This window comes from Ornithodoros turicata, chromosome 1 (genome assembly GCF_037126465.1).
Source record: "Ornithodoros turicata isolate Travis chromosome 1, ASM3712646v1, whole genome shotgun sequence".
Classification (NCBI taxonomy): Eukaryota; Metazoa; Arthropoda; class Arachnida; order Ixodida; family Argasidae; genus Ornithodoros; species Ornithodoros turicata.
This window is the reverse complement of record NC_088201.1, coordinates 49,377,628-49,405,627: the sequence shown is the minus strand read 5'-3', so window position 1 is coordinate 49,405,627 and position 28,000 is coordinate 49,377,628. Positions and strand designations below refer to the sequence as shown.

The 28,000-nt window shown below is 43.3% G+C and overlaps 1 protein-coding gene across 3 annotated transcripts; it reads right to left on the bottom strand.

The window, feature by feature from the left end:
- Nucleotides 1-12: 12 nt before the first annotated feature.
- On the bottom strand, nucleotides 13-27,977 carry LOC135378222 (uncharacterized). Of its 3 annotated transcripts, none has more exons than XM_064611171.1 (10): nucleotides 27,733-27,977; nucleotides 25,167-25,243; nucleotides 24,912-24,990; nucleotides 20,796-20,955; nucleotides 14,809-14,960; nucleotides 13,386-13,829; nucleotides 7,685-7,945; nucleotides 7,058-7,235; nucleotides 3,378-3,491; nucleotides 13-2,116 (listed from the first exon to the last, which is right to left on the bottom strand). In XM_064611171.1, the coding sequence occupies exons 1-10, from the start codon at nucleotides 27,796-27,798 to the stop codon at nucleotides 1,431-1,433; spliced, it is 2,217 nt and encodes a 738-aa protein (XP_064467241.1). In that variant the 5' UTR covers nucleotides 27,799-27,977; the 3' UTR covers nucleotides 13-1,430. The 3 variants fall into 3 exon arrangements, with proteins under 3 accessions (XP_064467241.1, XP_064467242.1, XP_064467243.1); XM_064611172.1 differs by having other exon boundaries at nucleotides 3,378-3,488; XM_064611173.1 differs by having other exon boundaries at nucleotides 7,685-7,942.
- Nucleotides 27,978-28,000: the final 23 nt, after the last annotated feature.

Genomic DNA, 28,000 nt, shown 5'->3' with positions numbered 1-28,000 from the left:
GGATTTTTGAAAAAAAAAGAAAAAAAGAGGGAGGATGGACTCAAATAATAATAATTGCCTCCAATTCTACTGTCTCACATTTTCCTAAAAACATTAATTAAAAAGTTACTTTTAGGTAATTAGTCATCCAGTAGTTACATGCACTTTCCCACAGGGTATCTGCCTGGCCACAGAGCCTACCTGCAAAAACTTTTTTTTTTTTTATCCGGAACAGATAAAAATGCATACTCTGTATGTGGACACCTAGTGTCTAAGAAGCATATCAGTCATGAAAGTATTGGAAGATCACCCACTAGTTTTTTGAATTAACATTGAAAAATGAAAAATTTTATCATTGCATTTCTTCTCAACTCACAGGACTTGTATACCTTCGAAACTATTAAAGGCACAGAGCCCTATTAGTTTTTTTTGTTTTGTTTTTTGCCTACATGGGATCAATGTTGTGGTGTACTCTCAAATTGCTTCGTGAGGTTCTTGGCTTTGGGGATGTGCAGTAAAGAAATCAGTCACTCATTCGTATAATTTTCCGTTTTTTCTGTGCCTCACTGCTTTGCTCCAAATGGGCACATCTTAATGTGATTGGCAGCCCCTCATCTGCCCTGAAACGCCCTTTCTGCTGGCGCCAAGTATGTTGTTGGGTGATCTGAAACAGGCGCTCCTAGCGTACGCTTACAGAAAAATGGTCCGGCAACAATGTGTAAACTTTAGGGGGTGCATTGAGCATATTTTCCCTCTCACAGCATTGTTCATATTGCTCACAGGCATTGTCCATGATGAAATAGCACAGTAAAAAAATTCCAGTTCAGATAGGGGCAAAGTAAGTTGCAAAGGAGTGCAGTGCTCAAAATCTTCATTTATTAGTGCTAATTGAAAAAACCTATTGACAATTTTCAAATACTTCCACAACTGATATGCTTCCTGGGCATAGGGCTTCCATATATGTTGGAAGGAAAATAATCAGAGAGGCCTGCAAGACCAGCCAGTTTCATTTGGCATGAAGTAACCCTGCACTGAGCTTTAAAGTTACTAGTTTTACGCAATCTACGAGAATGGGATTTTAGACTTTGGTCAAAACATTGCGTTCGTCACCTGAAACACAATTACACACCTCATTTCATGTCTACAATGTACATACGCAGAGCACATGCCACAAAAGGGTGACAAATGTTTTAGCGTGATGACAATTCATGTTCTTGGTTTCCCCGCACATAATAAAAATGAATAGAGGTCTTCAGACCCTTAGGATAAGAATAGCTGCACTGAATAATGCCTCACTGCAGTAGTTTAAACACCAGTGGCGAACTAAACTGTTCCGAAAACAATGTCAATGAAGCCCTGAATCACTATGGCAATCTGAAGGTTTAAGCAAGGCTTAAACAAACAATATACACATGTGGCATGTTGTTAGGGCCTCCCTTCACCATACATTTTTACTGCCCTTGGGGATAGCTTCCTGGGGGATACCCCTGCTGCTCATAGCCGCCATAAGTGGATGGCTGTGCAGCTCCAGTTGGGGGTATTGCAGAGTGGCCAGCTAATGGCTGAGGACTTCTGTAGTGTGCGTATGGTGGATATCCACTAGGATACCTCTGCGGGTATCCCATGTACCCACTCTGAGCGCCAGGGTATCCTCCAGTATAGCCGTATGACATTCCACTGTATGGGTACCCACTAGATCCATACTGTGAGTAACCCTGTGCAGATTGTTGGCTCGGTTGATTGGGATTTGGTGACTGAGCTGAAGGAGTGGGCTGAAAGCCTGGTGAACCAGATGCCTGATAGGTGTGGCTGGCTGCGGCCGATGGTTGGTACCCAGCAGGCTGTGGCTGGGTCGGCTTATGATTACCCGAATTGGATCCATACTGGGCTGTTGGATGCGGGGTGGCATGGGGAGTTGTGGGGGAAGGTTGGGAGGGGGGGCGTTGCTGAGGCTGTGCCTGAGCACTGCCTTGCTGTGGAGGAGTTTGTGAAGCCTGCGGTGTGGCCAATGGAGGCTGAGGGGAAGGAGGGACATGGGGCGAGTATGGGGAATGCTGGGGGGCATTACTGGCTTGAGGAGAATTGTACATCGATGGTGACTGGGCTGTTTGGTTTTGCTGGGGTGGCACTGCATTTCCTGCGAAACAAATTACTATTTTATGCCACATGAAGTTGTTGCAACAATTTCAAAGCCGTAGGCCAAAAGGAACAGAAAAATCACTAATCAGAACAAATATATTCCTTTCTGCTAGTGCAGTAGACAGCAACTATGCAGTTGAATCTCTATGCAACGAAGCTGACAATACAGTGAAACCTCGTTAATACGTACCCGCTTAGGCCGTAATTCCGTTTAAGCAGTAGTTGCGCTGAATCCCCGTCACGACTCCCATTGAAACCAATGTATTTGCTACCCGCTTAAGCCGTAGCTGCTCGCAGCCTCAATATCGGTTAACGCGTACTTTTCATCACGAAACAGACCGTGCAGAACAAAAAAACTAGCTCCCCCCCTACCAGAAACAAACATTTGGAAGCACGTGGCTCCCACAGAGACTGGGCGACACCAATACGTCACTCCTGCGAGGAGGAGAGGTTATTCTCCCGCAGAGTGGAGAGGGCAAGTAGGCTCCGAACCTCCTCCCCCTCCTATAGTTTCGTTTCTCACTTCTTTTGTCACTTGTGTTGGCTTGTGGGACAGTGCCATGCCACCGTGTCCTGAACACCAAGGAGAAACTGGACATCATCCATACCATCGATCAGTTTGCCAGAAAACGGGGACTTCTTGAACAGCTCGCCAGTAATGTTGGTGGATTTGAAGCCATGGTCATTGCTGCAAGGCCACCTCGGTACGAAGCGAAAATAACGGACTATCTTGTTGCAAAAGTGAATAAAGGGCGATATCTATCCTCATTTTGTCTAACATGTTCCATTTTTCTTCCATTAGACAGGTACGTGGACTTGTATTTTGAGTTTTTGGTTAAGCCGTACTACCGCTTAGTACGTAGTTTTTTCGCGTGCACGCCAGGTACGCATTAACGAGGTTTCACTGTATCATAATTTAATGTCTTGCGGCTCACCCAGAGCTGCTAACTCATGCAACGCATTGACAAGGCTAAACATTGGACGTGTGCTAATATTGAAATTTTCGAATATGAATATACCTGCAGAATTGCCATTCGAATACTGAATCGAATTTCAAATATCATATCATGGGGTAAAGGCTTGTAGTAGTATTAACTTGCAACAATTAAGCCCGAGAAACTAGCATAGACACAGTTGTATGCTGCTCATTCTTAGAAAAATGCCTGACGACATGCACTTAAAAAAAGGCTAACAAAGAACTCATCCATGATTCCAGCAATGTCTCCTACAATAGACAGAACTGTGCTCAAGAAGATCACCTTGCTGAGAATGTTGAGGATGTGTGTAGCTCTGAGTTGTTGCTGTTCCACCAGCTGATGAGGTCTGGCTGGGAGATGGACTGGAGCGACTGGACTGGGGCAATGCTGCAGCTGCTGGTCATATGGAAGATGAAGATAATGAGCCACTAACACATAAGGAAGAAGGCAACACAAGTTCGTTTAAGGGGGTATGCGAGGATCAACTCGCAAAAAATGGCAAAAAAACGGATAATCTGGAAATAACATTTTTGGTGACAAAAATCTGTCTTCTATGTGATCCTAAAGTATTTTTGCTCAAATCCGCCTCAAAGTGCCCCAAAACTCGTTTTTTCTAAGGCATGGTAGCAGGCAATATCGCGAAAATGAAGAAAAATCGTCGTTTTTCAAACAGCCGCGTCTCGAGAACGACATCACCGAGCGACGTCATCTTTGCAGCAATCGACAGTACTTTTAGTCCTCTTCAGAGTTCAACGCGCATCCGAACTTCTCCAGTGAGAAGCGCTCTGACGAAGAGGGAAACTTCCAAGGCCCCGAAGTGAGAAATCCGTGCCACGTGATTTGTGCGCGCATTAAGATTGGCCGCTCCTCGGTTGCCCTTGGCAACCTGCTCCTCTGGCCGCCGGAGCGTCTGCTCTTTCTCACGAGGGGATTGTGATCGCAACTTTTAGTTACTATTTCTTGCTGTGTTTTCGAACATGGACGATTTTTACGATGGACAAACGAGTTTTGAAATGAAAGTATGGCACCGTCCAGCATTTCGGAAGCCGAAAGCGGAAGCTGTCGACGACAAAGAAGAAAAAGGCTTCTGCGCCGGAATTCGAAAGCGAGCGCTTTGTTGACGTGTTTAGCGGTGGTGATGTCGTCGAAACATGACGAAATACTTCTTTTGATGTTATTGTCGAAGCACTATCCAGTACTTCTTCCAATAATCTTCTGGAGGCTATGCCATTCACGAGCTCAGGTCGCACAGTCCAAGTTCATTTGGAGTCATCGTTGGTGTTGGCGGTGGTGCGCCGCTGGAGTACAAGCGTCGTTGACTTCAGTGTCTGGCACTGAGCCAAAACTTAGGCTAATTCGTGAGGATCTCGACCATTGGCATTCCCAAGGTTTTCTCCAAGGGGTTTGCCCAAGTAGAACTGAGCTGGTTGGGGGAAGGGGGGGGGGGGCAAAGCTAGTAGCCCCCCCCCCCCCCTCTCCCACACTCGGTACACCTATGATCCCAACCCTGAGGAACTGCATAACCCCTACGAGCATCTGTTATGCGAAGCTAACAAGAGCTAACAAGCTAACAAAAGCATTGGATACGAGTTTACTGCCTTGTCAGACTTTTGATCAAAGGCAAAAGCAGTCAAAGTGCATCAAACAAAGCGCCAGTATGGCAAGAGAACCTGTGCACAAAAGGACACAAAAGAATACACTGCTGGAGCCTTGTAATTTGCAGTAAAAAGTGTGTGAAACTTTGCGCTTCCTTTTCTCAAAACTTTTCGCTCTCCTGCTCCGCTTGTGAAACTGATATCTCCGTAACGACTGTCTATATTGGTGCGGTCTGTTTTCCTACAATCACTGAACATTCCTAGAGGTCGTGACATTCTTATTTTCTCAGGTAAATCAATTTATAATTTATGCTACCGTCATACATTTCTATGATAGATGCGTCAGTTGCGACCGCATGCAGGAAAATGAAAACCAAAAATTGGCATCTTGGAAATTAAAAGAACTAAGAATGTCACGACCTCAACCATACATTTGGGAATACACTCCACGTTCAAGCTGTCTTCTATCACATTTTTCAAACTCTGCAGGCCTTTCACAAAATGCGAAGATTTTGTAATTGTAAAAATCTGTAAAAAAGAAGTTTTGGATATATCATATTTTTTCTGGTAAATTCATTTTGAGGGCATTATCAACGATGGTGCAAGTTTTCATCATAATCTATTAAGAAACAAAAAAGTTTGTGTTGATCCCCACGTCCCCCCTTAAGTAATAAAATGTTAGAACACAGGAGGTAGATTACACACACAAGGAAGACATTTTCAAAATAACTCCAATGTTACTCGCAATATCCCCTTTCGGTGGTTGGCCCATCAACAGACACGTGCATGTGTGTATACAGTCACCGACCGATATTTCGGACAAATCTCTTGGCACCGTCAAACGCCCCACTGAGCCGATGTACTTCCGCTTCCAATATTTCGAACCGTGCTTCAGACGGATCTTACGATCCTTACGGCTGTTACGACACTCATGAAAGTGCATCACGACAAGGCTAGCAGAAATTCGATGCTATGTGTTATCCAGTGTCCGCACGGCAATGAAAACTTGTGTCAACAAACAGTTATTTCAAGCTAGTTTTCAAGCTTTTTTAAGAAACAAATTGAAGGCTTTGTCTAAAAATTCTGACTGTTCGATAATTCAGAGTTATTTTGTGGCTCCTTCAAGTCCAAAAAATCAGCCGGCGACTGTAGCGGACTACAAGCAACATTTTTTCCCCACTCAAGCAGCCCAAATCTAAACAGCACAATTGGAAATGCATAAGGGTACCTTATATGACAACCCACGTTCACATTAGTTACTATATCATCAGACCTGCTAACGTGACAAAACCCGGGAGACTGCCAGCAGCACGACGGAAAGGGAGAGGGGGGCAGTATGCACTATGGATTCATTTTGTGCACTTGAAATAGCACTGCCGCCGACTGTATTGCGATTCCTCTACGTCATACGTAGGGTGGAGCTGCGATGCACTATCGTTGCTTCCGTCGACCGCAATTGCGAAGACGCGTCATCTCAGGCTTTCCAACATTGCATTTAGACACATCCATTTCACCGATGATGGCAGTGGTCTTCGTCCCTCCGCACCTGTAGTGCTTTGTTTCGTCACATTTTGGGAACATCTTCTCGAATTCCGGTCACATGTGGTCGCTTATGCTCCGTGGGAGGGTTGTGCTCAACCAAAAAAACCTGTGAAAAAGCACTTGGCACGGATGAGGAACACGTGCGAGTATTTCTTCTTCTGTTTGAAGAGCGCCATCAGAGGAAACAAGACTGGACTGACGACAGAACAATAGCACGTCTTCTCGAGAAACATGGACACTATGAAACACGTGATCTGGTGAGACCTCCAGCCATGGATGGGCATGCGGCCATATGTGGTTCGCTGCTCAGCTGCTCACCCCTTTATTGGGATTCCGCCAACCCAGCCTTCCACGAAACCCATGTTACAGGCTTTCTAATTCTTCAGGAATACGTTCGGGCAGCTTTTAAAGGAAAATGAGAGAAAAAAAAAAAACCCAAGGCCCCAGTTTTCTGCATTAATGAAGGGCACGTCCGTACAATCGGGAGACTGAACGAAATCCGGGAGACCTGGCAGGTATGTATTATTCGTTAAAGACTATTCCTGCTAGAATTGGGCACTAGCAGCTTTTCTAAATCATTTACCCTTCCTCACCAAGTAAAATACAGAAACCGACACTGAAGATGAAGATCTTCAGTGTCGGTTTCTGTATTTTGTTTATGTGATCTACAGGACTTGACTCCCCTCTTCGTATACGCTTCCTCACCAAGTGTAAACACTGAAATTCACTTGGCAAAAGCACATACAGGTGTAGCACAAAACGCAACTTGTGCGCATCTAAAGGATGTTACCAGAACAGCATACAAAGGGTTCCCCTTTTCCTAACCTTGAGTAGCTGCGTATGCTGTATGATGCTGGGATGGCATGTGCTGTGGCTGTGAAGCAGGTGGAGAGGGCCCCTGAGGAGAACGAGTGGGTCCACTACTTCCCGCACTTCCTGGGCCTCCTTGATGAGGTGGCGGTGACGAATGCTGCTGCTGCTGGGATGACTGTGCATTGCCCATCTGTGGGATCACAGCAACAAAATTTATTTACCATTATTTTATTTGCGAGCCAATGTCGTAATCATTTCGTGCTTATTAGAAGAGGTAAAATTAAGCTAAATTATTCTGCAAGGCTAACTCTGTAGACCTCTCCACAACTAAATGATGATTAGTTCTTCATGGTGTGAGAGGAAATAAGGACCCAAATTATCTACCAAAGATCCTCCACTTACAATAAGGAAAATTTTAGGAAGGACCTTACTCTTGAAGAAACTGAAAAATTGGTAAATTTTCTTAAGCGTAAGTAGCGACAGAACAAGTATTCTATGAATATCCTGTTGATCGATAACACGCAGAATGCAGCAAGTTTCGATAGACGAGAATGGCATAAATGCAGACAAGCTGGTGGACAAACTTCATGATGGTAAACCTGAGTGATGGGCAAACTTTTCCATAGAAGCATCACCAACCTGTTGATTTGCCCCTTGTGCTGCCATTGGCTGTTGCGGGGGATGGCTCTGCAGATGAGATGCTATGCCTGGTTGTCCTTGCTGCATATGTGCCTGTGTGGGTGCTGCAGGGTGCTGCTGTTGCTGCTGCTGTGCCTGCTGTGGCATCCCAGAGTGATGAGGCTGCTGTTGTTGCTGAGGTATTCCAGGGTGTTGCCCACTCGCCTGCTGCGGCTGCATACCTGGGTGCTGTGCACTTTGCTGTTGCATACCTGGGTGCTGCTGCGTGACGTGAGTAGCACAATTAGAGCAGTATAGCAGAGACACAATCCACCTATTATTTGTACAATATAGCTTAAGCTTACACCATAATCTCTAACATTAAGGTTAGTTCTTTCTTGGTCCCTGGTGATGTATAGCATCAAGAAGTGTTAGCAGACAAAACAATTCAGCTGATTCATAAACTATGTATCCGCAGGCTAGTGTCTAGCGAATGAAAGACAAAGATGCAATGTGATGTTTCTCTATCAGCACCCCATAGATCTATGTGACAAACTGTTTAATGTGCTCAACAACAGATCTCCCCGTGTTATATAAACATTGCCGCGACTGAAGCGTCACAGCAGTAGGTGCCGGCCACCTTTGGATCTATTCGAGTGTTCTGGCATATATGAACATGTGTGTTTGTTTTGCCCACCAGTGGGCAGGTCACGTGACAATGACATAGTTCTCAAGAGAGCCCCATTCGATAACCTTCACTTTCAAGTTTTAACGTGAGACAAAAACAAATCTCTTTTCAAAAATGACACAGAATTTGTGTTCCAGCCACACAACTGAATTAGTAGAGCTGTGCAAATAGCAAAATTTCCATTGTGAACAGTTTACGAATATTTCACTTACACTGCGAATCAAATCCGAATAATCAGAAAAGGCCCAATTCGAATACTGTAGAAGTGTTTTTTTTCGCGCTGAATTATTTTTCGCGTTTTTCGCGCACACCTCCAAAATCGCGAATTTAAGTTCCCGCGAATAACTCTGGCCATATGAGGGCGAAAAACGTTCGGCGTTCGACGCTATACCGCGACTAGCTGACCCTCTCTACTCCATGTAGCGTAGGCAGTTTAAGCAAGCGCAGAAGATTGTTTTATCCCATCAGGCAAGATGAAAAGAAATGAAAATTCATCATGCTTTTGTTACTCCTATAAACGCTTTGCACTATACATGCAATATACCACTATACCACGAAGCCAGAACATGCCTTTCCCCGCATTCTCAAAACCAGCTTGAATGATAGTACCACATCTCAACCGAGCTGGTCAGTGCCCCGAGTGATAATTAATAAGAATTGCTAAAATAAACTGGCTAACTTGCACACATCTAGTACTATGGCCTCCTACAGGGTCCCTAAAGGCCATTTGACAGGGCCTTTCCTCCCATCTCTGTGAGGAGAAGAGAGGAATAGACCTAGAATGCCGCAATCCACGTGAACAACGGATGTCTTAGTACTCGCCGAAATATGCCCAACTATTGATGGCGGCACGATATGCAAGAGCAAAGCACTCCCGCAAACCTGTGTCGCGAATTTAAGTTCTCGCGAATCAGTCCTCAAAGCAGCTCTGCTCGAAAACGCGAAAATATTTTCCACGCAGAAAAAAACACTTCTACAGTAATTTTGAATACCACATGGTGAAATATTTTGTGCTGTTGTGCTCATAAGATGATGTTCTGCTCCAAACATGTGAGCCTTTGCAACCAGCATAAGCCATCGTGAGAGAAGGGTCACTCTGTGTTGTGTATGGTAGATCGCCAATAGTGGGATAAACTGAATTGAGAGTTAGTCAACATGTTCCATGCAGCCTGCTTTGTGTGCATCTCTTCATTTCTATATTTACATTATGAATTTCCTGTACTTTTTTTTAGAAGCTGCACATATTTCCATCTCTTACTGAACATAACTTTCAAAGTTGGGAGTGCATTTACTGGAACTTGCAATGCCCAGAGTATTCGCGACTCCAGTGAAGCCGTAGCCACCTGGCGGCAATTTAGAAAAGCTGCGAGTGCAGGTTTGAGATCGTGTCGGGGCAGGGAAGCAGTACAGCGGTACAGGTTTCTCTTGCATACAGACAGAATGCCGGCAACAAAGAATGTATCGAAATAGAAAACAGGAATGTTGCAGTACGAATTTCTTCGCAGCTTGTTGGAAATATGCCACGCTTTCTTTTCATCATTTCCTAATCAAGAAGAACGGAACGGAATTCTCATGTGTGTTGACCCATCGCACGACTTTCGTGATCAACTGTGTCGCCGCAGTTTCATCTTAATATTAATCTTCGGAATACAGAACAAGGAACTGGCATTTCTTTGTCTTGCCGACATGTATGCATTTTCAGACCTCATTCAAAGTAAACAATATCACCGTACTAATGCGGCGTAGACAAGCATCCACTATGGGTGTTCTCTGCGAGAGAAAACTTCTGTCTGGTGTCGCACAGGTATCAACGAATGACTCGCAAAGATAAAAGTATCAACCAAGTTGTACGTGAATACCAAGAGCAGTGCAGAAAAAGAATACTTCACTGTGCCAGAGCATGTTTGCAGAGCTCAGATTTTCGCCGCGCAGCATATGGCATGTTAAATAATTGCACATGTATGGTGTTAAGTGAAGATAAGGTGTCAGATATACGCGTGTGTGCCACGGGTTTTCAAAATATGTATCGTTCACGTATGCCTTTGACATGCAGTCACAGAGTTCTGCAAACGTCACGTCATATGAGCACGTTTTGTCATCACCAAGCCAAACAAAGAGTTAACGTACACATGGGCATTTGCAAGAACTCAAGAGAACACCTCTCGAGTTCTTGCAAATGCCCATGTGTACGTTAACTTATTCATCACAATTTTTTATGATTACTTGTGCCTCAAAGTTCGGACAAAAACTATCTAATTCCTAGAGACACTACACTTCCAACGGAGCTGTTGTTCATTTGCAGCACTCACATACTACGGGACTATCGGAGGAGAAACTCAAAAATGGTACATATTACCTTGCAGACTGCTAATCCACAGTCCATAACACATGCTAAGTCAATCTTCTTAAGTAACTAATCCCTGCTTTACCTTCTTAGATTCTAAAATGCCTCCTTCATTCGCTCGACTCACGTTTGTAAACAAACTCAGACAACCCAAACTTCTTTGCCTACTTCTCCGAGTTGAACTGGCACAGTATGAGATGACCAGAACACAAAATTAATTTCTTTATCATGAAGCACGTCAATTTATGCATATTAAAAACTGAAACAGATTAACATATTTCGGTCGACAACGCAGTCCCTACGCTTGCTTTGCTCGGGAGACCTGCACTCGTCCACCATCTTGGAATTTTGGGGCGCCACCTATAGTTCATTGGAGTCGTGAATAGTGTTGATCATGAGCTCACAAAATTTGTAGACTTTAGTGACAGAATATTGTAAACAGTGTAAAGTGGGCTTCACTTAACGCTAGAGTGTAATGAGGTGAAGCCGACTGGCAGAGTGGAGCCACAATGCCAAAAGAGCAATGGCAGTAACGTGAAGTGGGCTTCACCTAACTCTTGGATGTAATGAGGTGAAGCCCACTTGCAGGATTGCGACAACGATGCCTCGCTTTAGTACTATTACAAAAATATTCGAAAATTTCGAATACTGAAAATAAGTTGTGAATAGCATTCGAACAGCATCAGATATTTGTTTCATATTCGGAATTTCGAATATTCGCACAGCTCTAATCTTGGCTGCGTTCTAGAACTCACCTGGGTCGACCCGAGAGTAGGGAGTAGCTACTCTCCGCGTTCTAAAACCTACTCAATGACGTTGTGACCCCCGTTCCTAAAGCGGGTTGCCTACTCGAGAGTAGCTACCCGAGGTCACGTCGCTCTACTCCCTATCAGACGGGAGTAGGTAAGAGTAGTGACGTCAGAGCTGTCGTCTGCATTGAAATCTACGGTCGTCTGCTTTTGCTGCTGCTCCTCTCGGCAGCATCATAGCGGACCCAGGAAAGTTCCAGTGCGAATTTTGTGACCTGATGTTTTCTTCGGAGCAACATGAACTGAACCATACATAAAACACACATCAGATCGCTGTATGTGAAGGTCGAAACCTGTTTCTGTGCGTTTCAGAGCTAGCTGCGGACGATAACAGCGCTACCCTTTCTCGGAACGTGCGGTAAATACCCCTAATTCATGGCGTGAATGCTTAACGAACCCACGCAGATGTCCCCATACCGAAGTCAACAGCGTCACACTAAAGCGAAGCAGCAGACAGCGGTTCTTATGTCGCGAGGCCCAAATGTCAATGTCGTCTGCTGTCGCTATGTTGAGAATCGTACTCGCGCCCGTTCCTCAACCTACCCGAGGGTTACCCTACTCCCATGGTCACGTGGTACAACTCTGTCACGTGACCAACTCCTACTCGAGGGTTAGTTGTTGAACGCACCCCTTAAGTCTTTGATCACAAGACATGCCTTTCTTTCATGTGAAAGGCACACACAAAGCTTCTTCAGGAGAGAATTTTCAGTAGACAACTGAACAAACTGTTTTCCAGTAAGTTTAAACTGTCTTTCATACACAGCCAAGTCAGATAATCACCCCAATATTTGGTGTCATCCACAAAAATCAGAAAATGACTGAAGAGAGATTAAAATTTGCTGTAAAATTCATATTATATAACACATTTACAAATTCATTATAAAAAAAAATCTGCACAGTAGACAGACCTACAAGGAACCCCATTTTTCTGTATGAACGAGGATGATAAAATTGTACCCAAGCTGGATTCTGAACATCCATCCCAGAATATCAGCTACACTGTGCTGTTTGCCTTTACCAAATCAAAGAAAGCCTCATTAAAACCTCAAAACAGGAGCCTTCAACATTTTGAAAAGTCTGTTTCAAGTAGAAGAACAGTAGACAGTGCCTGTTTGAAATACTTGGAGTTCCTGACCCGAGATTTTTACTTCCACCTCCGGAATGACTGATTATAAAAAAAGCATCATGGTTTAGAGTTGCAAATTTCACACAAAAGATTGGCAAAGGCACTTATTAAGCTCAAGGCAATATACGAATTGATCATTCATCATCCATGCAAATATTTTACCAAGACAGCTTCGTCATTCACAAGAGAACTGTACCTGCTCACACAGACCCCACCCTGGCAGGGCATAAGCATGACACTCTTGAACTGCACTTAGTTTTAGGCTCAATCCTGATGGAATAGTGGACGGGGCTCTCGCTCGAAAGCACCTCTCTTGCACACAAAACAGCTCACTTACGTCATACCGAAAGTGAAGCCCTTGTGCGCAGGAGCAATTCTCCAGAGAATCACCAAGAGCTTGTGACTACAACAGGCCTACAACTCATAGGATTAGAGGAGTCTTTTCTCTGTTTCAAAAACAGCAAGGCTGTCGAGGCTCTACACCGTAAATGAGTCTTTCCTTTTCCAAAGATGACATTAAGCAATCGAAGTAAAGATTTTGGGTATGAAAGCAGGGCGCCATGAGAGAAGCGGACTCTGTGTGTGGCTTCCACAACTACGAAATTGCTCAAACGTGCGCTCCTATGCACTTCTAAGCATGAAGTAGAAATAAATGGTTAAGCTAGAGCTATACAATATTACAACACATGAACACTTCTCAAAATACAGATGTCTCTCTTTTAATTAACAAAAAAAAAGTCCCCAATTATACATACTTGCTGCTGCTGCATTCCAGGATGCTGTCCTGGATGCTGCGGAGTTTGCTGCTGCGGCATTCCAGGGTGCTGCTGCATTCCTGGATGGGGCTGTTGCTGAGACATCCCTGAATGCTGTTGTGGTGGCTGAATTCCAGGATGCTGCTGCTGCTGTTGTGGCTGTTGTGCAGGCATTCCAGGGTGTTGTTGGTGACTCTGGGATTGCTGTTGTGACTGCATCCCAGGATGTGCCTGCTGCTGCTGAGGCTGTTGAGACTGTTGAGGTTGTTGCATTGCCAAATGCTGTTGCTGCTGCATTGAGAGATGCTGTCCAGTTTGCTGCTGCATGGTCGGGTGCTGGGACTGTGGCTGCTGCTGTTGTGGCACCCCAGGATGATGCCCCGACTGCTGCGTGCCTGGATGCTGAGTTGGTTGCTGCTGTTGTATTGGAGGAGTGTGTTGCTGCTGCGTGAGCAAAGGATCCTGTTTATGAATTTATTCTTGTTTTCCTTAGTTATATTTCACTGTGCAGTACAAATTGCAGATATTGCCATGTGTTCCAGTGTGTGTGTGCCATGGATTCAAATTTTCACCCAGAAAGGGGTGATGACCATAAGAGAAAACACTAAAGTCTTAGAAGAGAGTTCCTTGCTTTGAAACTGCATTTGCATCATTTTGCACTAGCTAACCACATACCTTATCCAGGAACCAAGGCATTACATTCAGATGTAAAGATACCACAAGCCTATCATTGTCAAAGATAATACGATCAAGACACACATAAAGCAAGGTCTCCTAGGTCTCTGTAGTGAAATAACCATTTTCAATGTGTGTTACACAAAAGCAAGCACAATAATATGAGACAATGAGTGTGTTTGAGTATAATGAAGAGTCGCTCATGTTAGAGTCACAAAATAAGCTTCGCTTCAGAGTATCGACACCGAGTTCCAAGAGCGAGCATACGCCATCTTGTTTCCGTGCCTCAGTAGAAACATGCACACGCACTTCAGGCGCATTTTAGCGGACGATGCCATCTATCGTGCGTGGGTACAATGTTCCTTTCTCTTGCAAGCAGCTCATCAAGGCTGACGGCCTTGAGCTCACCCTGACATCCTCTGGACGTTGTGGTGGACAATAAATGGATTATTGCACAACAATCATACACGCTTCTCTATCCCACAGCGAGCATTATGCTAGCTGTCTTTGATCCCCAACTGCGGATGGTACCGGTGTTGTGCGGAAACAAGATGGCGCTCCTGCTCTCCCTTGGACCTCAGTGTCGATACTCTGAAGCGAAGCTTATTTAGTGACTCTAGCTCATGTGATACACCTGCCATGTCAAGATTTGGGCCTTGTTTTTGACAGCATTTTACACCGCTTTATTTTTTCCTTTCTTTTTCTTTTTTTGTCTACTGCCCTCGAGTTTTACCGATGAAATACTCACTCCTGGATGGTGTTGCTGACCACCCTGCATGGATGAAGGCTGCATCATTGATGAATGGTGTCCTCCACCCCTGCCTGGAGGGTACATGCTCCCAGGTCCACCAACATTACTGCTGTGGTTGCCCATCTGAGGCTGGGATGAACCACCAACACCTATGTGAAACATCAGAGCAGAAACATTGAGGATAAGCACATTCTTGCACAAACTTCTTTTCTGCATATTTTCAGAGTGCAGTGTGTTGTGCATAGTGCTACCACTTCCTCTTGCTCACAGTAAATGTAGAAAGTCTTTGTGAGTAATCACAAAAATTATGACTCAAAAACTGTGCAGTGTGCGAGCCAATTTTTTCATTTTCTTTCAATGATTCCTGCACCTCCAACCTATAATCCAATTCATTTGGAATCATTTAGCAATGTACAGACCATCGGCATGAAAAAAATAAAAAAATAAAGAAAACATGCATGTACAAAGGATATATTGTACAAAGACAAGGGTTTCCAAATGAGTCAACCAGTGTTTATTAAAAAATGTTCCGCTTGGTACCAATCTGAACATATCTATGGTACAGCTTGGGACAAAAGTTCACGGAACACGGCACTGGCGTACTTCATCGTCGGAGCCGCGCCCTACTAGATATCAGAAAGAGATCGAATAAGAAACAGGTGACTGGCTATTCTATCCATCTCTCAGTATTTTTGCCCGCTCCTGTTTTCTGCTAGGGTGTTCGTAAACCTTTGTCCGTACAAGCCGTACAAGTATGATGCAGTAAGAATACAAGGTCACAATAACAGTTCATCGAACAACAGGCTTAAGAGTACTTAACATGATACACAAAGGCAGTTTCATTTTTCTGTAAAAAACAGTTTCTACAAAAAAGAAGAATGGTACAACACAGGCTTACACAGGTTTCACCTCACAGTGCCCAAAAGCTGAAAATGGTTCAGAAATCACTTTTGTTAGTCACTTTGCAACCTTAGAAATGCTCCGATGAAAAAAGGTTGTTGATAATGGAAGACGACAACATGTACCATTTTTTACATCTTACTAAAAAGTGCAAGATCTTGCACATCACCGCTGCAATGATGTAACATACATCACTTACTTTTGTAAATGCGGGAACAGAGCTCAATAAAATGTGTCAGTACTGAACTGGGAGGTATAATCCCCCCAAGACCGAGAACTGCATGTTTTATATAGAGACTAAAAAGAAATGGCTGTGTGTAGGCTGTCATATATACATGATTCCCTGCTTGGCTGGTAATTATATGAGAAGATAATCAGCTGGACAGCTGCAGCCCCACGGAACACCAGGATCTATATAAATTCCTTCACCTGCCCATCTTTGTTTATTATCCAAAGAGCTTTCAAAAACCTGCACGAAATCCAATCATATCAAGTAACTACAGAAGTGTCAGACTCGACTGAACCGTGAGTTGTGCATGTTCATGAATCAGCATATTCACATAAATGTTTCATACCACAGCAAATCATCAAATAAAGGCAATAAAATCATTTTTTTAGGACATATTATGGAAGCCCGAAGTATGCAAACTTTACTTGCTTAAACAAAAGCTTCAGTTAAGGTAAAGATCTGTGATGATGATTCCAGATTTTATGGTGCAAAAACAACCAAGGTCATAGTGTTCATGTCTGCAAACTCATTTTGCAAGAATGACAGCACCAGGAAAAAATCACGGGCATCTCGGTAGCCTGTATAAAGTTAACTGCAAGTGCTACAACAGTACTTACCATGCCAACCTTGCATATTCTTTGGGGGTAGCATCACTGCATGCATAACAGAGATATACTTACACTATATGGCTTCAGTTGCTTCTGAAAGCATGTTTTTATTGTAGCAGGGCATAAGTCAAATAAAAATAAATCAGCTTCCTATGCACTTGCCCTACATAATGCACATTGTATTCATGTTTTAAAATGTTGTAATAATGTTACGAAGTATTACAACTTACATATGCTCCACAGGTTTTACACATGTTATGTTTGTTTTCCTAGGCATTCTATAAGTTATTTACTGTTCTGAGCTAACAAAGATGTCAAGACTCATGAGCTCCACAAGAGGCGCTTACTTTTTGCAAACATACCTGACAGTATTAGAGAAAGAGAGAGAGAGAGACGCACAAAGAACAGAAAAAGTTAACATAAAACCGAAAAAACCAAATGAACCAAAATGAAAAATGTTTTTAGGTTAAATGCAATTTTGTACTGTGGGAAAACATGCCACCCACCCTCAGAATCCAATAAATAGTAGGGTGTAGTAAGTAATACATAAAATAAACCAGGAGGGGCTAGTGTTGTGAAATTTGTAAAGCCTGAAAAGATTATCACGCAGAAAACAAAACAATGACATCCCCTGCTCTTGGTCTATCTTCAGAAAACAAAACATAGAACATCCTGACACAATAAAAGGCACTACCGTTAGCACAAGCAAAGACAAGGGTGCCCAGGATGTGATCTCAGAACTATTTTCCTCAGACTGAGGGCCCTGAATACACACTTTCAACACAGTGCAAATTAATAACTGCATAAGGTTAGATTACGTATGAAAAAACAAATCAGGGGACTTCAGCGCCATAGCTTATAAAGCAACTGCAGTTGATCCAATGAAGACATCATAAAAATAGAAACGAAAGAAACAAAATGAGTGGAACAAAGACACATTTTCATCAAAAGGAAACTCATTTAGTGTGTCTTTATTTGACTACAGACTGACTAGCAAAACAAGGTATACAACGATATAATATAGGTTAGGTTCACAGACACATCATAGTAGATTAAATTTCCACATATGCATGTCACTACAACTATTAAGACATATCTCTCACACAAAAAAACATTCATAGAAAAACAGTATCCTTTTATCAATATACCTTTAAGAAGGTGTGTTGCATAAGATACTAATTCAGCAACTTACAAACATTTTAGGATTTGCAGTAACTAGCATAGATATTTCTATCCATGCTCAAGCATCCAATGAAGTTTGCAGAAGTTAAATTAACAATGTCAACAGAACTGGACCACACGAAATAAGATTAGGCACAGTCCAATAACCCCTTCTGCAGTTCCCTGTCAGGTTTTTCTTTTCCTAGGTGCACAAAAATACTCCTGAATGTCATGAATGCACACAAACATGACTCGGTACTTCCCTCATATTTGATGGTAACATAGCTTAGACTAGCTTTCATACTGCTACCTGCAATTGTGTATCACTGTCAACAAGCTAGTGAGGCATTCAAGTACTCTCGACTTGCACAGAAAAAAGCTTGTGAAGTTCCGCCTATTCAAAATAGTTACAGTACTATGAAAATAACAAGCCATAGATTAGGATTTACCTTTGTGCATGCTCAATTACATGTATTATCATTATCACTATCAATTACACGTACTGTACTATTTAGCACGACTGTTACATATCTGAAGCGTAACTTCAGTGTTAACGAAAGCATCGTGTTCAGTCCAAACACAAGAAAAATGCGTATGAATGTATGTATGGCTACAAGGCAAGCAGCACTCTGGTGAAAAGTGCATACGAGTAGATGGGTGCAGGTGTTCTGCGTACCCATGGAGGGATAAGGAGTCTTCCATCCAAAAACCCTCTGCATTTAGTTCTTTTTATTCTGAGACAGCAGAGCCTACATGCAGAATAACGAATGTGGTCCGGATTTCATTAACCATAACTATTCAGTAGCAAACTGTTCCACGTACCAAAGCTGTCCTGGTCATCAAAAATTTAAGATCAAACTCAGTGGGCCTATCTCAGAAAGTGAGGGAAAGTCCCCATTTTGCCAAATATACTGTATGCCATTCATAAAGCTACTTAAAGATGTTGATAAAGCCATACTCTTCAGAGGTATCTTACTCACTAATACCTACATCCTCACAATTACGGTTTATCTTCGTTGAAGCAGGGAAAATCAAGTTAGACTTTCAAGAAGCTGCAAAACTGGGCTCAATTATCAGGAATACTCAGTCAGTTCAGTCAAATTCCTAGTTAATGTAGCTAACAGATTGGTTTCTCTTCAAAGGTGTTTTGCTGAATGGCTCAGATAGCCATAGCAGTGTTCAACTTAAAAATGCCACTGCAGACCTGTCCCTTTGCCTCAACGTTAACGGGGCGGCGAAAGGTTGCCTCAAGTTACATAGATAGCCGCGAAAGACTGCACTTGGCATCAATGTGAACCAGCAACCCGTTTTACAGCAAACGTAGTAAAAACGAATGTGCTGTGCAGCTGTGACATCCCAGTAGGCACCTCTGCTAGTGAAGTTGCAAACTCCTGCGAGCAGCGGACGCGGAAGAGGTCACATATTCTGAGACCCAGTGGGAATAATCGAGCCTTGTTTGCCACTGATGCTTGCGGTGGCAATGTATTCAAAAGCTGTGCAGTACAGTGCTAACAAGGTGTAATTAGCCTTCAAAACCACAGTCACAACCTCACTGCAGGGCCACTGACCACAGCAAGGGTCACCAAATTTGTTACCTAAGTAAATCACCTGTGCATGCGCAGTCTTGCATACAATACAATGTGTACTCCATATTATGTAAAGTGCAAGTGGTAACGGGTCTCAGGACCCATGAAACAATGAACTGTTCATAGGAGGCTGTTAGCTTAGGGAAAGAAATATATGCAACTTCAAAGGATGCTTGTACCCAAGCAAGCAAGAACACGAAAGAATGCTCTGATAACACACGAGCCTGTCATTTATCACAAGCAACTGCCCACACCAACATATCGTAACACTTTCTTACCATTAAATGCATGTATATTTCACTGTAGGATTCGAGCATCCATATCACACGAAAACATGCAGAGTAAACAGCAGACCTTTGCAAGACACGACTGCAGGGGGGAAGTTTTTCTTCTCCTTTTAAAGGGAATAGCAAGCCAACCCTATTCTGGCTAACTTTTCCCTTCACGCCAATAAACAACCCCCCCACCCCACCCAGTCGGTACAGAGGCAGCTGCAAAGTTACTATGCAACACCCTTTGTTCCAACATCTTTGTTCCAAATTACTTTCTAAGTATAAAAAGTGAGTTTTCTAAGCATTCTCCTCTGTGTGCACCAGTGCTGCTCGCAGCATTGAAGTGCTTTTTCTTTACAAATAAGGCACTCAGCGAATCATTGCACAGGTTATAGAATTCTGAAGCCATTTCCTCATGTCTGATTGAAAACAAAAAGAAGAAAAGTGTATGTAATTATGGTTACCTTCACTTAAAACACATAAATTTTACTGCAAAAGGACACACATACAAGATGTACCTTAAAAAAATGTAGCTATATGAAATCATACATAATGTACACAGAGAGTAGTACATCAAGAAGTGTTGGCATGCACATAGCACATCTATATCGCACCTTTAACAGTAAAAAAATTTTTTACTGACATTTATTTTGCTTAACGGTCAAACCGGTTCAGTTGTCAGCTAAGCCTAATAGTGATATAATTCTCATCAAGAAAAGCTGCAACTTTTGAAGTTAACTGACTAAATCTGAGGTTAACCTTGTAAAGATTGTTCCAGAATTTTGATAAACAAAATGTAAGTTATATGTGGTGCACCGGCATATACAGACAGTGACATATATATATATATATAAAAAACAAAAAAAAACAAGCTACTTGCCAGCTTTCATGATGTAGCCAAGGAATCCTTTGTATAATGCACTCATACAACATTGCAGATAACAGGTCATCAATAGGTTAGCAGTTTAGAAGCTCACACAATGGAATGTATTACTATGTTAGTAATGCAATACCAAGTTGACACTTAAAACCTAATGTTTCACAATGATATAGAAGGAATCTGACATCAACAGGGTGCATTCCACATGCAATACACAGGGGACCTGAGCAGCATGCAAATGAATGCCTCAAACTCCAGGTGGTGCAGCTACCTTTCACTGAAAGGAACCATTCCACCAAGGGCGAGGTCCCCCATCGTAGTGGATCCCCCCGTGAGGGAAGACATTACCTGCAGTGCCCTGCATGCCTGGGTACGCTTGTTGTGGACCCTGCTGTGGTGACGGAACTTGCTGATGCGAGGCCTGGGACATGGGAGGACCTCCCATAGGCCCAGACCCCTGACTCATGTCTTGACCTCCTGCTGGTGGACCAGTGTTTTGTGGCGGTGGCTAAGGAAGAAAAACGAAGTTCAGCACCATACACGCACAGAAGTAACAGTGTGAAAATTCTTAGGAAACACATTCCAGGCATCACAAGCGAATCCAAGAAGGGACATGGGTAATTACACCACCACACTTTTCTTACCCTCTTGCTGAAAAGGAATGCTATGTACGAACTAGTGATATGAGAGTGACATGTGGCATGCATCATTGACATTATAGTGACCTGACCACCACAGGGCAGTCATTTGGAGAAAGCATGTAGAATGTCCAATAAAAATGGCAGGCAACAGAGAGACATGACCTAACTTGCAGTGAAATGCACCTCCGTATTTTTTTCGCATTTGGTCACGGTGTGTTTGCAACAAATAACATGAACCGTTGTGAAGGAACAATAAGTGCCGCTGACCTGTAATGAGAGAGAGAGAGAGACCACTGATCTGCACACCCCACAGAAAGCCTAGACTCCTCCAAAGAGTGTGTAATGAACGAGGGAAGTCTGTTACTTCGTGACATTCACAGTCCCTGCTGCTCCCCACACAGGCCTTGTGCCATGCATGTCTGCTGGCATCACATGATGAAATCAGGCCAGGCTGATGGCTGCTTTCTCCGGACGTTTTTTTGTAAATTTGATTGCATAGTGACAATACATCACACAGCAAAAATATTGTGCATGGTGGCTCCTGATTAACTGCTTGATGAATGAAGCAGGGTTTCGAGTCACATTAAATGTCACTTCCGTGGTAACTTAAGAGAGGATGGTGGTTTTCATGGTTCCCACTCAATTTGGTATAAAAATTCAAGGGCCTTTCAAGGACGTTTTAAGGCTCAGCCATCATCTTAGCCAAGACGTCTATGGCCACTACTTGAATACTGTTACATCATGACAGCCGTCAAGCCAGGTTGAACGGCAGAACTAGAATACTGTATTTCCAAGGACGAGGTGCGCAGGAAAACTTTACAGGCATGCGCCGTAGTGCTGTCAACAAGATATCAAGCTCAACCAGTTTATCAGTCTTATGACCGGCTATCAGTGTCTAGATAACGCGCTCACAAAAGCCATAACAAATACATATTTCACAAAAGTTTTTATAAGCTACAGCTTACAGGTATTGCATGACTGACTACATGGGGACTGTGCTACAAGGACAACTGCTGGTTTCTATTGCAACTAGTGCCAAGTCTTGTTGTTTCAAAACTATAGTTCTGCCTCCAGCAAAATTTGCACCGCAGCTTCGCGAGAACAGGGTAAAGACGCAATATCAATGATTTTCGAGGAGTAGCACTGTAGCACGGTGGGACACGGACAAGGAGGTTAGAATGAAGAAGGATACAAGACAACTGCAGACTCTCAACTGGTGAAGTGTAATAGAAAAACAGAGCATTTATACAATGGTAATCACGTGGCATGCATCGTCAAGAAGTCACCTAACTGGAAATAAACATAGGAAGGATCAAAACAATACGCACGTGGACACACAAGATAAGGAGCAAGAAGCACAAATGGTGTACTCGTGAAGGCAAAACCAACAAGACGTTATTAAGCAGGATCCAAGAGTAGGAATTCCTTTGCCATGGAAGTAAGGGCTATAGAAGGGGCGCTAATGCAGGCGTTACGAATAACGTCAATGTTGAGCGCTTCAATTATCTCCCTGGCTGCTCGATCTTTGTGTGAAGAAATAATAGCTGTCTTTTGGGACATGGGAGTACAAGATTCACAATCTCTACAATGAATGGCAAGATGGCCCGAGGGAGTTTGACCTAAGGAAGACGCGTGCTCCGTTAACCTGATATTAATGCATCTGCCGGATTGGCCAATATATGACCAGCCACACGTAAGTGGAATTCTGTAGATGGAACCAAGGGAGCGGTTGACAAAAGGCTTTCTATGCTTAACATCACGATTTGTGGAAGATTTTTCTTTGTGCTTTGGGCTCAACATAGGTTGGGCGCGACAAATGAGGTTGATTGAGTAGCAGCAGAGGAAACGAATGCAGACATGTATAACAGATTATTTTCTGCCCTGAGATGTTTTTATGCTTGCCTGTAAAGATACTGTGGAATATGAATGAGCTGCTTCCATTTTCAGCATCGCATGACCACGGACATGCGGCAAGGCCTAGCGAGCCATGATGCGTCTCTGATGCAGCTAGTATGTCCTGCCAACGCATCAATCCCTCATTCAGAGCGACTCCCTTTAGTTCCAACTCCGCTTTATTCTAACAAATCCTCAGTCCCCTTGGGGTTCGAATTAATGGGATTGCACTGCAGTAGTTTCCCAGTTGTTTAATATCGTATAATAGAACCTCTGTTCTACTGTGTGAGATATTGCAGCTATTTTTATCCGAACCACCATATTATGGAAATTGCAGTCCATGATAGCAAAAATTCAAAAGTTTCCATTTTCAAGCATTGTAAATGCACAGTATTTCGCACAGAAACACAAACAGTTTTGTGCACATGCCTGAAGTGCTATTCAATAAAGGACCGAGCTCGGTGCACCCACAAGCTGTAAGGAAAAGATGTGAAAAACAACAGAGAGTAGAAATCACGTCTTTTGCACACAGCATTACAGGGTGAGGGAGATACGTGCGTTGCATAAGATATGGAGAGCCAGGGGCAGATCTGAGTGTGTAGTGGGGGAGGGGAGAAAGGAAAATCCAATGTATAAACTGACTTTTTTTTGGGGGGGAGGGGGGGGAGAGAGGCACGTTTTTTTGCCAGTGGGCCAGATCCCCCCTGGATCTGCCAGTGTGGAGGGTGTACTATAGCATCTTTTCATGACATAAAAATTGTTGAATTCAAATAACTCGGAAACTCTTGGGCGTTGAGGGCTTATATGCTTGTGTCACCCAAATTTGTAGCCTGCCTCGGCTAATTCTCATTGTATAAAAATTGTGTTTGGTACTTTATGAGATAAAGCACAAGGAAGATAAATGGCAAAAATGTGAGGTACACTTTTCTGACCTCACGCAACCCATCAGATAATTCCAAACCTTGTATAAAATACAGTCGACCCCCATTTATCCGGATCCCGTGGTATCCGGACATAAGGCACGGGAACGGATTTTCCTCCATGTATTTTGTTCTCGTTTATACGGACTTCAGCTTCCGGACTTGGACAAGAATTCCAGGGAACGAAAGTCGAAAATTCTTGTAATCCAGCTTCAGTTATCCGGACTACCGTGAGTAAGGTTGAGGAGACCCCGCTTCGTCACCCTTTTCGCTGTGTTTGGGTTATTTGGGTTATTCACGTCACACGTCAGCGACCTACATTCCTCCGAAGGGGGGACAACCGTGCACATTGGTGGTAGCCAAGGTCGTGCTGAAGACTGGGAGGTGGTGGGTTCGAATCCTACCACTGGCTGTGCTGTCTGAGGTTTTCAATACGTTTTCCGCAGACTTTCCAGACGAATGTTGGCACAGTTCCCCCTCAAGTCGGCCCAGGACGCATAGTAATCCCCCTATCCCCCACTCCTTCCTGCTGTCCTCTCTCCATCTGTCCACGTCTGTACGTCGCTCATAGCCACAGTTGCTTCGTGGCGCTAACAGGCAATAAAAAAAGGGGGGAAACTCCAACCTGAAGGATGTCGGCTTATCGCCCGCCCTGTGCACCGAAACGTCGAAGAATAGGAATCAGCTTCGCTAGCAAGGCAGCGATAAAGCAGAGGAAGAAGGACTATGCAATCAGCAAAAGTTTGCAGGAATTGAGTGCCTACACTGAAACAGCAGTCGTTGACGAGCTTTCTGTGTTTTAATTAAACCTTGCTCTGTAGGACGTTTCTATTCGGTCGTTTCATTTATTCGGATGCCCCGGTATCCGGACGATTTTGCCGGGAACGGCACCGTCCGGATAAACGAGGGTCGACTGTATATCTTGAGCTGGAACCTCCACAACTGCTCGTCTGCATAGGCAGTCTAAATGGGGGTTCTTTTTTATATACATATATCAACGTGGAACTTACAAGAAATGCTTGAACTACCGGGCCTGCATCTGCAACAGATGCCAAGTAAACCAGGTTCCTGTGTAGGATTTGCTGATACCTGAAACGATATTGGAAGAACTACTGCTCAACACAGAAAGGCTTCAACCTTTTCAAGGACTTGATGGAATGTACAGGAGATGAGAAGAGCTATAGAAACATTCTGGATCAAAGGAACTACATTTCACTCACACTCATCACACAGAGCCAAAATACAGAACAGAGATCTATACTTACTGGAGGCATTCTGAAGCTTTGCCTTTGTTTTGATAGTCCACTATTGCTTGAATCAATTGGCTGTTCTCATCAAGCATCTGCAAGAAGAATAGATGACCCATTGATATAATTATTACATAAGCTTCACTTTATAAACACTGCTCGTGATACTTCTGAATCGTATTAAGAAACTGAAATGACACACAAAATAAAAATGACAGAAAATAACAGTACAGAGCACAAAATAGAGCACAATGAAAATATCCCATATACATCCTATCTGTATTGGCAGTGAGACCACACACTAGAATGTTGAATCAACTATCAGAAACATTCTTGATGTAAGGATTCTAACATGATTGCAGAGCTAGTGGGCGGCCCAGGTTATAATTATAGTTATCCGAGGCTTATGGCAGCCTGTGTCTCCACCGTAACAGCATGCTTGGATTCAGACTGCTAAAACGGAGCTCCAAAGTTACTCAGGAAGTCTGTTGTATATGGGGTTTGGAATCCCAAGCCACTTTTACAATCCCAAAATGCAATTAATTGCATCAATGTGACACTGCATTCCAAGATTTACAGCAAAGAGGTAATAGACGCACAGAAAACCCGCACGGCAAATACCGAAACACATGCGGCTCTGTGAGGAAGTGCGAGAGAGGTCGCATGCTTACGACTCCCAATGCAAATGGCGAGAGCTCTGATGCCAGAGCCTGAGAAGTACATGTTCAAGGGTTTATATCTCCAAAAGTATGACACATAGAAAAATTTACTTTTTTTTCCCCCTCTGTACTCTTGTACGCAATACAAAGTGTGCATGATGTACTGAACCGCATCTGTCAAAGTGTCACAATCATTTAAGCGTGTCGCTTACTATTAAAGTAGCACAGAAGTCATTTTTATCACCAAGTTTTCTTCCTATAAAGCTGTTAAGTAGGCCAGTAAGATGCACCATGCGAAGTAATTCACACCACAGAGTCATAATTATCGCAGAAATTGAATTTAAAGTACGCCGCAAAAAGCGACCGTGCGCAACAGCGGTGAAGAGCAGTACCAGCCTGTGATCTGCCTGGAACCTCGAACTGATGCTATAAGGCGAACGCTCGCTGATTGGTCTAGAGAAATGTTGTCTGCTACTCCCCTGTCGTCTGCTACTCGGCTGTCCGGGGTTCTGAAAAAGCCTTTCTACTAGCTCGGTAATGATTTGGCCGCTCCTTCTATCCCCAATTCTCCGGGAGAACTGGCAAAACTAGTTTACGGCGGCAAAGGGACAGGGCGCTGACCGCCACTGACCGGCGAACCAGAACGAGTTCTCCTTATAACGTCATCGGTGATGTGGCATCATACCTTCTCCTCCTCATAATACCCGGAGTGGCGAGTTATGAGTGAAGGCGTGGACCGATGTTTATGTGAGTTTTTTTCTGGGAAACAAATTGCACACATCAAAACCTTTAGCGCCATTCGGTAAAATGACACACACACTTTCATCAGACGCCTTAATCTGAAAATTTTTTGGATGGCCCTCTGTACTCCTTTAAAATGGTTTAAATGTGAGTCCGAAGTTGTCCCCATGTTGTTTCTACGTTGCTGTGCTTGCCTTTTGCTGCTGTTTTTCGTCATTATGCAGCAGATATTTTTTTGCGAAAAGGACGCCTGACAACAAAGGTCGCTAAGATACTGTTCTAACCTTTTCACACGTACTACCAACCATTCATTGCCAGGTAAGCCAAAATTTATTATCCCGAAAACCTAATTTGGTTTTCGTCTCACAAAATCCAGGGATTTTGTGACATGAAAATATGGCGGGACTCTGGGATTTGAACCCTAGCTGCAAAAGTAATGCACACATACCAAGAATTTTCGGAAAATCTTGTCGATATATATGCTCACAGGTCATCCTCTCATAGTCATATTATATAAGCTGTCTGCAAGTGACAAAGAAAGGCCAGTTCCAAACTCGCACTTCCTTCTAATTTCTGTTTTTGGTTCTCAGCAGGAATGCAGGCCACATATTTCTTGGTGTTTTTATAATGACTGGAGCTGCTATAGGTACTATGGGTGGTTATGGGAACTATGTGATGGGGGATCATGATACACATCACGACAACCCAGTGATTCAAGGTGTTATTTCTTTTGTGAACTTCGATTGTTACGTGATGCCTGCATCGCATTTGCTCAGAGAAAAACGTAAAATTTACTATCACATGTGCAACTTTTTAAAATCATGACCTTGAAAACAGGACCGGCTTATGAACGTCTCAAGGCCAAGCCTACATGCAATCTTGGTGCTGAGGTTATGCCAGCTTGCGGCGTATTTCGGAAGTATGCGCCAAAATACTCCACAGCAGTACATTCTCAACGTAGAAAGGAAGTTCAATAATGGTGGCAATGCTAGTTCACAGCTAACCAGACTGGCACTAACTAATGTGGCATACGTCGATACAAAGTTCAAAGAATGCAAGCACTATGCAACAGCAATTAAGTGTAAGATCAAACTGAAGCTTGTCATCTGTGCATTTCATAATCCTGTAAGCAAATAACATGCTCCTAGGTAAGATGGTGCACAGAAAACCTAAAATTTACTCACTTTCTGAATTTGCGCTGGACTAGGATTATGCCGTCCTTTCTGATGGGACGCAAATGCAACCGACATGCTGACTTTCTGTACGTTAACGTAATGACACAGACTGCAAAACCTAGTTTCTGAAAAGTGTCCAATGAATTTCAATCACAGTTGAAAGGAATACTTCACTGCACACATTGACGACACCGCAGCCGCCACTACACAATGGTCATGTAAAAAATCAAAAAAGTTCAATAAAAAGACAAAGTAAGCGCTGTCACACAGTGTTGCT

Excerpts from the sequence above, each read along its gene's own strand:
- LOC135378222 (XM_064611171.1), bottom strand. The coding sequence starts at position 27,798 with ATGTCGGTTGCATTTGCGTCCCATCAGAAAGGACGGCATAATCCTAGT. Across the intron at positions 14,961-20,795 it reads AGGCATGCAGGGCACTGCAG|GTGTTGGTGGTTCATCCCAG; the intron begins GTAATGTCTTCC and ends TGTTTCACATAG. Across the intron at positions 2,117-3,377 it reads TCCTCAACATTCTCAGCAAG|GAAATGCAGTGCCACCCCAG; the intron begins GTGATCTTCTTG and ends TTTGTTTCGCAG.